The sequence below is a fragment of the Xyrauchen texanus genome, chromosome 23 (genome assembly GCF_025860055.1).
Source record: "Xyrauchen texanus isolate HMW12.3.18 chromosome 23, RBS_HiC_50CHRs, whole genome shotgun sequence".
NCBI classification, from domain to species: Eukaryota; Metazoa; Chordata; class Actinopteri; order Cypriniformes; family Catostomidae; genus Xyrauchen; species Xyrauchen texanus.
The window spans coordinates 9,798,982-9,813,148 of record NC_068298.1 but is presented as its reverse complement, the minus strand read 5'-3'; the positions used below and the strand labels follow the sequence as shown (position 1 = coordinate 9,813,148).

General features: G+C 36.6%; 1 protein-coding gene across 1 annotated transcript; it reads left to right on the top strand.

The window, feature by feature from the left end:
- The first annotated feature begins 766 nt into the window (after positions 1-766).
- LOC127617029 (receptor expression-enhancing protein 2) lies at positions 767-13,729 on the top strand. The gene is made up of 8 exons (XM_052088890.1): positions 767-962; positions 3,955-4,027; positions 4,839-4,915; positions 5,825-5,945; positions 6,032-6,145; positions 6,767-6,914; positions 9,476-9,642; positions 10,959-13,729. The coding sequence occupies exons 1-8, from the start codon at positions 931-933 to the stop codon at positions 11,031-11,033; spliced, it is 807 nt and encodes a 268-aa protein (XP_051944850.1). The 5' UTR covers positions 767-930; the 3' UTR covers positions 11,034-13,729.
- The last annotated feature ends 438 nt before the right edge of the window (positions 13,730-14,167 follow it).

The following is a 14,167-nucleotide window of genomic DNA, read 5'->3' as shown; positions in this document are numbered from 1 at the left end:
ATGCGGCGCCCCCATGCGCCGCATATAGCGCATACCCACGTTTTGCGCCACTGAGTAACACCATGTGTGATAACCAAATGCAAATTGTAATCATATATAAAACTATAACTGCTGCTTACCCTCTCTAAGTGAGACGAATATGCCCGAATGTGTGAAAAATTCATCAATCGAGTATTGCGATATGAAAGCTAGTACGACCTGTCAGCTCGCGACAGTTATCAAAATGGGCGGAGCATTTGACGTCATCGTTACATGACGTTGGTAGTTTGGCATACACATAGATCATGGACTGCTATCGGATTGTAATGTTGTTATTTTGGTCAATAAATATGAGAGCTATCAATTTTCATGTTCAACACAAATATTTTTTCTGGAATGCATTAATCCCTCACAACACAAATAAATTAAATACATATATGGTAATAATAATAAAAAAAAACATTTTACCATGGTGACTGTATCCGTCATAGTACCAGACATGTTGAACAACAGTAATTATTTAATATTAGCAAACGTTGTCATAAAAAGTAAATACAAATTACACTGTTCAGTGTTTGCAGGATAACTCGTATTGATTTATTTATGTACTATAGTAGCAAATTAACTGTAGTTTTGGAAGTATTTTGTAGGAAATTATGGTTACAATGTAAACACTTTTGAGCGCATCAATAAACCAGAATTGTTTTTATTTTTTTTATTCATGGAGCAGGTGTAAAGATGTCGCTGTCCCTTTAAGAGACGCGGGGTGACTGAGCGGCGCGTCATATGCAGCGGCTCTTTCCAGTAGCGTGTGTTTTCACCGTTACATTGAGACACATACAGACACAGGATCGGATGGCATTCCTCCTGATATTCAGCATCAGTCGTGTGGTCGGAATGGAGGTGCTGAATACTCTGTTAAAATAAGGAAAAAACCCCACAGAGATCAAGATGGTGTCGTGGATCATTTCGCGGATGGTGGTGTGAGTGTTCATGCGGCGCGCGCCTGTTTGTTGTGTGTCGTGTGTTGCTGCGGATACATGACGCTGTTCATTTGGTTATGTCCGTGAAATGCTTTACTATTGCAATTTAAGGGGATATAAAGATAGTGGCTAATCACATTAATTAAATAACTAAAGTAATATAACAAAGCAATTACTTCATCTATTCGAGGGCTCCATTTGTGTTCCTTCTTGTTTTATTTTTTCACATGGAGCAAAATATGCATAAGATGGTTGTTTAATTTACCAAGCACATCAATAGAAAATGTTAAATTTTTAAATTTTGGGCAAGTTTAAGGTATTCCAGCTGTTATCCATCCAATACACTCATGACATAATATCTCGTGCTTTGATGTCATCATATTCTTGGATCCTTTTATATTATATTTCAAATTGGGATTAGAGTCTTTTTGAGATTGGCTGCTGGGGGTTTATCAGTAATTAGGCCTTGCAGTTGATTTTCTTTCCCTGCTAGTAATGGGAAGGAGGCCAGTCTGTGCCAGATGACTCCTAGATTTGCTCTGTATGTGTGAGTCTCGGACCGTGGGTGCATGAGTGGGATTTACTTATTGTGTTATAGCTTGGTTCATTTGGATCTAGACCATTAGAAACAACCTTCAGCCTTTGCTGCATGGAATCATAGAGCTAGGATGTATTGATAATTACTGTGGTCTTGCTATGTCTTATGGAATGCTCTTTGGAGTGGTGAGCAGATGCATTCTGGGAGACTTGCTTGTTGAAATGGGGCAGAGGGCATTTGGTCTGCCACGTGCCATACTGCCTCGCTTTCATCCTCTCATGCTTCACTGTGCACAGTCTACATGAACATTCAGATTTATAGAGACAAAATAAACGAACAATATACACAACCATGGGTAAAACCATGTGTTGAAAGGGATAGGTCAACCAAAAAGTAAATTCTGTCTTCCTTTACTCACCCTCATTTCATTACAGACCCGTATAACTTTCATTCTTCCGTGGAACACAAAAGGAGATGTTTTGTAAAATGTTAGCATCAGTCACCATTCAGTTTTATTGCATAGATCAAATGATGATTGTGATTGATGCTGTCAGTCCCTAACATTCTGCCTAACATCTCAAACATCTATGTTCCTTGTAAGAAAGGAAGTCATATGAGTTTGGATGGAAAAACATGAGGGTGAGTAAACAAAATCATTTAACATTTTTGGTGAACTATATCCCTCTAAGCCAATGAACATGAAACAACTGTGACTGGGACGCATATGTACTCAGATGTCTGCAGTGCATGCAGTGGGTAGGTGTGGTCTGTCCTGTATCCCGACATCCTTTATTGGATTTGCCATTGCAGAATGTTTGGGATCTTGTCAAATCAGCACAAAATAGCTTGTCTGTTTGTGTGTGTGTATAAGAGATGGAGATGGAGAGTGTGTCCGAGTTCATGGTGCACATGCAGTGCATCTTGTCTAATGTTGTGCCTTTGTGTGTAGATTCGTCTCTGTTCGCTCTAATTCCCTGTCATAAATGATTAACTTTTAATGGCTCCCAGAGAGTTTGCCTTCAATGGCACCATGTAACATGCTTTAAGTAAAACAGGACTTGTAATATTTACTGCAGAGTCTTTTGTGTTTTGCTTTTTAACTAAAATGTACTGTTCTGAACATTTTGATCAGCTATTCTGTTATTGGTTTTAGAGATCGACCGGTAGTGGATTTTGCCGATATGATTAACATTTTTAAATTGATTTATAGAATAAAATCCCAGATGCAGTTTTTTGTTCAACCAAAATCATAATAATAACCAGAAAATAAAATTGTGCGTAACGTGGGACTTTTAACTATAAACAAGCCAAAACACCCAGGACTCTTATTTTGACACGACGGAGACTTGGCCCATTGCAGTTGTCTATATTAAGTGTTCACCAGATTAAAGGGTTAGCGTACCTAAAATGAAAATTCTCTGATCATTTACTCACCCTCATGCCATCCAAGATGTGTATGACTTTCTTTCTTTTACTGAACACAAACAAATATTTTTAGAATAATATCTCAGCTCTGTAGGTCCATACAATGCAAGTGAATGGTGGCCAGAACTCTGAAGGATCAAATATCACATTAACCATTAATGATTTAAGCCATCCCAGATGTGTATGACTGTCTTTCTTCAGCAGAACCAAAGTGATCATTTTTCTAAGCTGATTTCAGCTCCGTTTTTCCATACAATGCATGCAAATGGGTGCCATCAGGCTGCTAGCTGTCCAAAAGGCATATTTAGACAGCATAAAAGTAATCATGCGTTCATGCAGTCAGTCAAGTGTTTCCATATAGGTCGGGCACATCTCCATAAAGTCACTTTCTTCTTTCCATGCCCTTGCTTCAATTTAGAACACTTGACCATATAAATAAAAAAACATATCCATTGAAGTTTGGATAGAAATGTGGATGAATATTTTCAATAAAAACATTTATATACAGAAAATATGATTGTTGTCATTGTTTTATGAGTGTAATATGATATTTTTTTATTTCACCTCTACCGCTGTTATACTGTAAAAACAAGACGTTTTAACTGTAGAATCCTCCAGCGCTGGCCACTGAGAAACACTGAGGAATAATAATAATAATAATAATACAAATATTGTCAACCATCGGCAAAGATTTTTGACTGCAACCGATAGTTTCAAAAAGCAAGTATTGGCTCCGATTAATCAGTGATTTATATCGGTTTCTCTCTAATCCATAAATTCATTTATCTGTGTTTTAAAAGGCTGGCCAAATTTTTCCTGTATCCCATCCACCCCTAACATGTTAGAATGATACAGGCTGCAATGTTGCCTCTTAAGTGTCTATATTTTCTACTTAAGCTTTAAGTAATGGTGCAAGTGAAATTGTATACACTTAGATATGTTGTGAAATGGTAAGTTGAACTTGTCTGCATCTTGTGGGCCAGGAAGCAAGCTCTCATCTTACAGTCTGATGGTCTTTTCTCCCTTCAGCCTGGCCTTCGGGACCCTCTATCCAGCCTATTCCTCTTATAAGGCTGTGAAGACGAAAAACGTCAAGGAGTATGTGAGTATTTCGCTTCAATTGTCAAATTGTTTTGCTCTTTTGTAAAGTTAACATAAACAGGATCGAAAATACTGATTCATTAAAGGCCATCAAATATTATTTTAGGTTTGTAAATTAAGTTCAACTCAGTTGATGTCTGAAAATAATATAGGAGACCGGTAGTTACTAGTCAAAAACATTTAGTATATTAAAAAAATATTATGATAACAAAATGGCTAATTAGCTTTTCCATAAGCTTGGGAAAGCCTTCTTTTTCCTCAGTGGCATTCAGTATAAACACGCATAGATTATTCAAATCATTAGCTATATGTATGTGTATGTCTTTTTTTAATAAACCATATTTATCTCTTTAACACCCGTATGGTAGGATGAGTTCATAGCATCAGTATTCTCCGATTACTGGTTGCTATAGAAACCACTAGGGCAGCAGTTGGCCATATTTAGCATTTTCCTTTCTAAATAGGGGCACCTTTTATTCATTTAGATTTTTTTTTTTAACACTTTGGATATTTCATAAACCTTTGATCTGTTTTCTTGTGGAGCTGGATTTCATATGCTGCTTTAGATAGCGATAGTGTTATTTCATTTTGATAATTGCTCAAATGGATAATAATAATTTATTGTGAACAGATGGAGACCCAACTGGCTTGTAAGATGGCAATCACTCCACTGTTTTCTTTAATAAACCAGTCATGCATAATGCACAAGGCTATATTCAGTAAGAGCATGTGATTTGATATGTGCTGATGTCACGAGAGGTGTGTGTACACACATGCTTGACTATAACATCTTTGTGTGTTTTCATCCTCAGGTGAAATGGATGATGTACTGGATAGTTTTTGCACTTTTTACAACAGCAGAGACGATCACGGACATGTTCCTCTCCTGGTGGGTGTATAATAAACTGTTTACACAATATTTTAGGCTTTTCCTAGATTTATTGCATTTTATTTATCACACGTTGGGCAACATTCACATTTTAAAGAAAATATTTTTGCTACTATTTGAGTGAATCTTACATGTCCTGGTCATACTTCACCCCAAATTCATAACAAAAGAAAGAAAATTTAATATTTTGCATGAAGAAGCTGGAACCTGTAGCATTAAGATTTTTGGCTTTGTGACATTATTCTCATGCCAATTAAGCACATTTAACCCCCCATCCTCATTACAGTAATGCATTTAAAAAAAAATTGTTTTCACGGTATTACCAAAAATAATACCATAATGTTTAACTTTTAAATTCCCAATGTTCTCAGTGAAGACTCTCATTAGATTCTGATTACTGTAATGCACCAATGAAAACCTTCCTGTCTGTTAAAAAACCAGCATAAGTTTAAGTCGGTAAATTAATACCACACTTTACAGTGTATTTAATCATATCATTTAACATATAATTTTTCAAGTTAAGTTAGAGTACATTGAGAGTTGTGAGTGCTTTTGTAACCGGTTCTGCTCGACCCGCTCTGAGCGGGTTTAGAACCGGTGTCTCTGGCATGGGAGGTTAAAGGCTACAGCCTCTAGCGTCAGTCTCTAGTGCACCTCTTGAGGCCAGGATAGTGAGGTTTACACGCACTGCACAGCACATACCAGCTGGCTACCCTTACACTTAATTGTCATGAAATGTTTTTTACAATTTTTATCATGCAAGATATCATTTTTGGATGAAATATGACTTTGATATGTTCTTGACAGGCTTCATGAGATTCTCCCATTTTATTAAGCTACTCTATCCAAGTACAAGTATTATGGTTATCCTCCCCAGTCAGACATGATTTTTCCTTGCCATTTTCCCAGGTTTCCATTTTACTTTGAGCTGAAGATTGCCTTTGTCATCTGGCTGTTGTCCCCGTACACCAAGGGATCCAGCGTGCTGTACCGCAAGTTTGTGCATCCCGCACTCTCCAATAAGGAGAAGGTACAAATGAACGTGCCTAATTTTTTTGTAATATAACATCTGTTGAGACATAGTAATGGTTTTGTGTTGCATGTTGTTTGTTACAGGAAATTGATGAGTACATAACTCAAGCTAAAGACCGCAGTTATGAGACCATGATGCGGTTTGGGAAGAGAGGCCTCAATATCGCAGCCACAGCAGCAGTCACAGCTGCATCCAAGGTGAAATAAATATTAGACAACACAGGTTTTACTGTTAGGTACCTTGGATACTATTTTCAGGACGGCGTTTGTGGTTTTGTAGAAAAGTATTTTGTGGAAACTACTTTTCCATTCCTTCACTTTCATCCAACTCATCCATTTCAATAATAGTTTTGTAAAGACATTAGCCCCTTTCACAAATGCAACTGAGTACGAGGTGAGTGGAGTTAAATGTTTTCTACACTTTGAGTGCTTGTTTTCCATCTCTATTCCTTCGCGGTCCAGTGTTGTGTCAGTGCGTGGTCGTCTCACCATATAACTTCAGATTTGAGTCGTGGAGCATCATACACTATGAGATTTCCTTTATAGTCAGCTCTAAAATATCAAATATTTTTTATATACAGTGCTAAATCTCCTGGTATTTTCAAACGTGTCATGTTCACACATGACCTCTAAACTGAAAATGTATTTTGTTATTTTTCTGGAAAAGGCTGTTTGTGTGAAAGCGACTATTAATATAAAAACAATTTTTAAGCAGAAGCCTGTAGATCAAAAGGTTTACAAGATCGTGGGTAACATCAATTCATTCAAATGTGTCCCGAATTTTGACTGGTAGTGTGTTTGTGTATTGAAACCCTTCAGGGTCAGGGTGTGTTATCGGATAAGCTGCGGAGTTTCAGCATGCAGGATCTGACTCTGATTCAGAATGAAGACGAGCTGCAGCTGGACGGCACAGACGACACACACACCGCAGCAACGCTACCACGTGCTAAAATAGCCATGCGCACAGGTAACATGCAGTACAACTACAGTCCGGTCTATACATGCACATGGAAACAAACTTCACTAAACCCTCATACAGTACACACACCACAGACAAACAATGATTAAAAATGAAAAACAAAAACTCACATTTATAATAGTAATGTGAGTTTATAATTGTACTAGCCTGTTCAAACACACAGGCCAGGGTGTTTTTAGTGTGTGCACGTTTGTGTGTGTGCGTGCTGACTTACTTATAGCGGCTCTGCAGACAGCCATTGTCTCAGCCTGTTTAAAATGCTGATGCACATGTGACCAGCATATGATTCAACTGCCCACTGGATAAGAGAGAGAGGAGGGGTGAATGCCTACTGCAGTTTGTTCATAAGCAAATCCTCCTTTTATGGGGCCCCAAATGGTGGGACTCCTCATCATTTAACTTTGTCACATGCAGTGTAGTCAGGACATTTACAAATCTCTAAAGGTCGTGACCCCTTCAAGAGGAAAAAAGAAAAGAGCATTATTATGAGGGGAATAGCATTCTATCATATTATTTTACTGTTTCTCTAGTATGAAACTTGGGCTGAATGATTTGGACAAAAAAAAAATCAGATTGCCTTTTTTTTATATTGTGATTTGCATTTTGAACAGCGATATGATTATTAACATAAAAAAAAAACCTAGTAAGTGTTACCGTTTGAACAAAATTAGGTCATGGGCAAACATGCTGTACTGCCATTAGAAACATCTTTCAAGAAAAGGTGTTCATACTTGAGTCCTCTTAAAAAAAAAACAAAAAAAAACCCCAGACTAAATAAATAAAAAAATGCAGCGAAACATAGAGGGGGAAAAACAGATTTTCATTTTCTTTACATTGTATCTGCTCACTTTTTTTTTTTTTTAACCTGTCCACTTTGTGATTGGGTCTAAACCGACTTTTCATACTTATTTATTTTAAAACCCAGTAATATTTTATTAAGTTAAGAAATTTGTACAGAAATAGATTTTTGTATATTTTTAACAACAATAATAATAATAATAATGATGATGATGATGAAGATAATATAATAATAATCGTTGTTGTTCTTATTAAACAGCACCATATTTATGTAACTTCTTAACTTGCATGTGGCATTGCTACAGTTTATGGTGCAGTTAAACCTTAATCATTTATTTTGACGGAAGCTTTTATTTTGAAGGAGCACTGAAGGAAGACATTTCTGTTTGTGGTTGAGTTGGCAATGGCCTTGTAATGCAGAGAAATGCTGTCATCCACTTTTCTGTCCTCAAAAACCCGGCATTATGGGGTTACTTTAAATTTGGAAATAACTTTGCGGCCAAGCGTATTTGGAATAACAATAATTTGCTATTAGTGATTCAAGAATGCTTTAATTATAATGCGTTTTAATTTGTAACACTACAGAGATCAGAGCTGCGCAGATACAGTAAGCGCAGTGAACGCAGTCCTTGCGTTTTGATAATCGCACTACCTCATCTCGCAATTTCGGTATTATTCCAATGAATGGTTTAGCCCTAAAAGTAACCCTTGAAAAGGGTTTTAATGAAGTCAGTTAAAGCTGAATTATGTCATTTTTGCAATACTAACGCCAACAAATGGAACTGCAAAAATATACCTTGTTCTTTCAAAACAGTTTCTGGAGATGCCCCCCATCTGCCATTGGTCAAACAAAGATATAGTCCCACCCCCCACTCACGCTATTGGTTGAGCAACGTCGTTGTGGCAGGTCTAAGCGGGTTGAATAATGCTTACAGTTTCGAGAAAATTAACCTATGAAATGCTTACTTATAGTTGTCTCTGCATATTAAGCTGGGATAAGAGAAAGTACTGTATATTAACACAGAAAAAGTTACATACTTAAGCTTGAGTTTAAATGAACAACAAATTGTTTATTCTTATTTGAGAGATAACAGACGGCACTCGCTAAACCAAACATGCAGTGCAGTGAGGTCATGTTTCGTGTAACTGTATGAAATGTTTGTTGCATATTGTTTCACTTCGATTCATCAAAATGTAAGACAGTACATAGTATTGTGCAGAATGCAGTGAGCAGTTCACTAGTATTCCATTACAAATACAGCCAATATTTTTGCAGTCAATCTGAGGGGTTTTGTTGCAGTCAGAGTAGCCCTGTCGAAGCAAAAAATACAAACTGTAACTTTGTAATAGATTCCACAGAGGTGATGATTTCAATAATGAGATCAGTGGTGATTCTATTAGCCCACAGAGCTTGTTCATTGAATTACAGAGCGTCAAAGCATCATTGTGAATGGACAAGCAGAAGGCTCCACTAAAGGGGTCTTTGTGTTTTAGGCTTTGAATGAGGTCTTGAATGGGACTTGCAGGCTTTCAGTGCCAAAGAGACCTACACAAAACCTCTTCAAACCATTTCCTATCTTGAAACTAATAAAAAGGTTTTAGGAATATGACTCATCCTTCAACTGCTCATATAGAGGGCAATATAAAGGGGATAAAAGCATGTCAACATTAGGATAAATGGTGTCAGCATGTGCTGCAGGGTAGAAGGAATTGTGAAGTCTAAATCTATCCTTCATTGCTGTTCTTCTCAGTTCGTGCCACGCCCATACTGGCTGATAACGAATCGCAGCACAGTTCCCGGTCTGATGACCAATCAGATAGCAGGACTGAGCATTCAGATGAGGATGCAGCAGACAAGGCCCCCAAACGCACCGCAAGTGTCAGAGCAGCTAAGAAACCACCCGTTGCCAAGACCGAGGTACACTCTTTGTTTCTTTCATTAATCAAAATCACACACTGACTCGAAATAGGCATCAAACATTTATTCAGACTTTAAATATACAATGATTCAGGCAAGAGTGGATGTACTGTACCCTGTACCTTTGTGTTCACAGTGAAAAAAAATATTTAAAGCACTATGTTGTGACAGTGGTGCTGTTTTAGCATTTGTGTACTATAAGAAAAATATTCATAAAAGAAGGGTTTTTTATTACCAGAACTCCATGTATCCATCTCTTTCCCTTTTTTAAAGGAACCGTTCACACTATCAAATTGTCATTATTAACAGTTCACCCAAAAATATAAATTCTCTCATCATTTACTTGCCCTCATGCTATCCCAGAGGATATGGGTATGACTTTCTTTCTTCTGCAAAAGACAAACGTAAAAATAATTTTAAAAGAATATTTCAGCTCTGTTGGTCCTCACATTGCAAGTGAATGGTGACCAGAAATTTGAAGGTCCAAAAGGGACAAAGGAAACATTGGAGTTATCCAAATAGACTCCAGTTGTTAAATTAATATATTTGACGCGATATAATAGGTGTGGGTGAGAAAACAGATCAATATTTAAGTCATTTTTTACTGAAGATCTACACTATCACTTCCACATCTTGGTGTGGAAGTGACTTTTGCTTTGGAAATTGATAGTAAAAAAAGGACCTAAATATTGATCTGTTTTTCACCCACACCTATCATATTGCTTCTAAAGATATAGATGTAACCACTGGAGTAGTATGGAATACTTTTATGCTGCCTTTATATACTTTTTGGACCTTCTGAGATCTGGTCACCATTCACTTGAAGACAAACAGAGTTGAGATATTCCAAAAAATCTTCTTTGTGTTCTGCAGAAGAAAGAAATCCATACACATCTGAGATGGCATGAGGGTGTTTAAATGATGAGAGAATTTTAAGTTTTGGTTGAACTATCACTTTAACTCACACCGTCGTTGCTACAAAACATGTATGAGATACTTAACAGAATGTTCTCGCTATTCTTTTTGTACAATGAATGTGGATGGTGATTGGTAGCTGATAAGCTCCAAAAAAGACAAGAAAAAGTCAATGCACTTTATTTCAAGTCTTTTGAAAAATTTCAAACAACATGAGGGTGAACAATTATGAAAAATGTACAATTTATTCTTAAATATAAATAAATAAATGTATTCTATTTATTTCTGCTCTTTTCTTCCAGTTGCTCAAGTAGGTCATTGTATTTTTAAATGGTGTTAATAGGGGTTTTATGTACTCTCATTCTCTTTCTTCTTTTTTGATTTTCTATTAATCTGGCCAGACCACCAAGACAGTGAAGAAACAGCCAAAGAAGAAAAGCACCATCACGGCCAACAACAATGCTGAATTACCATGAGTCACACTGCATCCACCATCCCTGGACAACATATGCATACTCTTTACTCAATACTAACCACCAAACATTAGTGCTTTTTGCTTTTATAGATTCACACTGACACATGCAGATACACATAATATGCATCACCTGGGGCTGTTTTATCTTGTAGGTTTTAATGCAGTTTGTTAGTTTAGACAACAGGCTTCCATGTTCAGCAAGACCGTTCTCAAAGCTTCCCACCTCAAACCATTTATCTTATGTTTGTGTGTGCACTCCCATGTGTGTGTGCGTTAAGTAAGGCTGGGTCTTTAATATTAGTGGGCATCTCTGTAAAGCTTGAGACCAGAATGCAGATCCTGCGCACAAACATGAATGCAGAAACTCTTCTGGATCATCCCACTTGCCTTTTAAAAACCACAGATTCAATGCCAAAACTCCACATTTTCTAATAGAGGCGGTTCATTTTTTTAGCATGTAGGACACACACAATGGGACAGACAAGAAACGAGAACAGGAAAAACAGTCTTTATGGCAAAATAATTTATGAAAGCTTTATTTTACACATGAGAACAACCTCTATAGAGTCTGCTCAGAGAGCTGTGAGCGCAGTTCTATCCTTAGTCTGGGTCATTGTGCATCAGACGCCCTTCAGTTTGTTTTGAGTATTTATGCTTGGTGAGGTCAGATCTCTACTGGAATATACAAACACTCGAAAGGCTCTTGGCGTTAGAAGCACTTTTGTTAGCCTGAGCTGGAAATATCAATACTCAATGCTCATAAGTCGTTTTTTGTTATGGCAGTATTGCTGAATTTAACAATTAGAATGTCGTTCAATGCTTTTGAGGTTTTCATGTAACCTAATGTTACCTCTGCATAGTTTGGATAATACATCATAAAAATATCAATTTAAGTTATTACAGCATATCAGATTAGTGGCAAATCAGATACCTGGTGTCATCTGGTGTTTTGGTGGAGCAAAAGATGGAAACAGACATCACATGCTGGCCAGTAAATGTCAAGATCACTCCGTTATCTGCCATTGCACACTGCCTGATTCACTTTGCCCTGGGTTTCATTGTTTGTTCATGCTGTTTTCAGTGTCCTAATGATAGTCACTATGTGAAAGCATCTCTGTTTCCCCAGAATTTCACACTTTTTGTAAACTGTTTCTTTGTAAGAGTTGTTGTGGCCTGCAGATATTACTCAACATTCATCTCTGCATATTCAGTATTCATTTGTACAGTATGTATTAAGGTTCTTAACTCGGACAGGTTTAACATAAACATTAGAGGTGAAATAACATCAACTGATAGTTAAAACCATCTTGGTTTCCATCATCTTAAAGGTGCTTTTAGAAATGATGTAGGCCCAGAACAAATAATTTCTTACTTTATGAGCTGGTCCACTTTAAAATTAAATCTTCCAAAAAACAATTTTTTGTACAGATTTATTTACATTTGGAGTATTGCCTATTAAACCCCGTTACCCTGGTTCACTGAATACAACGTATAGCCCTAAATCCAAATGTGGGCAGATGTGTCTCCCAGCACAGCATGCTCAGGACTGAAGGATTTAGGGTTTGGTACTGATTTGTGGCATTTTTTTAAACGCAATACAACTAAGAGCTGATGGGGGGCGCTGTTTTACAAGAAATTTATTTCAGTTTAAGACTCAAATGTTTGACACATGGCTCTCTAATGTCTCTTGTCAATCTGTTAATTAGTTGAATTGAAATAAAAAATGTTTATTTGTATAATACCATTGACTGTACAAATTATATGCCTTACTACAATGGGCTTTTTAACTTATACATATTTCTTTCTGGAAGTTTACATTTAATTTGTCACTTCTACATAGGATAGGACGGACAGAAATGTGTTACTTTTTGTATAAAGTGGTATTTGTTTTGTGCATATTGGTGCAAGAGTGTCTTAATTTACAATATTTTGTCTATTCTCTCTGTGTTTTATTTTGTAGAGAAAATAAATACGATTGGTCTTAAGTAGTAGAAAAGGGGACAGTTCTGTACGAGAATAATTGACGATCATTTTACAGTTTAACTTTGTAAAAGTGTTGGTATCATACATCAGTTACATTAGATTCAGCTTAGCAGATGCATGTTATATGAATCCATGGTTTATAAATAACAGGCATCAAGTCATTACACACTGCTGTCTTAAAAACTTTTCATGATCTTCAATTCAGTCTGATTGTCAACTATCTGACATATTTCCTTTATCTTAGTCTCCTGAGTAATTTCATTTCTTTCTTACTGAGGCAAACTTTTTTTTATTTTAAGTTTTCTTTTTAATTAAAATCTAGTGTGGTTGATGCATACCAACCCACACAAAATATGTCAAGTCAGTCTCGCTCATTCTTGCTTTTGTTTTTTGTTCGCCCCCCATTTGTTCAGTATTTCTTATTTGCATAATCAAATATGACAATAATTTTAGCGTTTTTGAATTCACCAGGGCTTGAGTCATACATGGCAAATTGGATCTATTTAGTTTCTTATTTTCTGTAGTTTGTTTAAAATGGCTGTTATTGCATATACAGATTTAAACTGTGAGCAAATAGTCCACATTAATATAAATATATTGTTTGTGCCAGTTCTCAATACTCTTAATGTATTCAAAGAATGAAAAGAGATCGAGTCTCAGTTGCTGCTAAGTGTGTACTAACTGACCATCAATTATTATTCAATAAAAATACAATTACAACAATCCTGATTGATTGTCCATTTAATTGCTGTTCATTTAACTTAATTTTTAATTGTTGTACTTTCACTTGTTGCCCCAGTGCGTGTCATGAATGGAGGGTATGTTAGCCTGCTGTGCTGATCTGCACTGGATTTGTTAGTTTGGTGACATTTCCCAATTTCCCATAATTTCCTGTCCTCTCTCTCTATACTCTGGAGAACAAAATGACAAAAGTTTATTTTGGGTTAAGAAATGCCATTTGGCTCTGTGAGTGCATTAATGCAAAAGGAAGGTTGTTTTGGTGTGGGTTTTAAATCATAATATTGAGAGCACTTCTGTGACAAGTTATAGTTGCTATAGATCACATACCAACACTAAGCAATGTCACTATAGGGGGAGCAAGCTATCCAATAATATCAGATTGCAAACTGAGGGAGTTAATAACCTTATAAT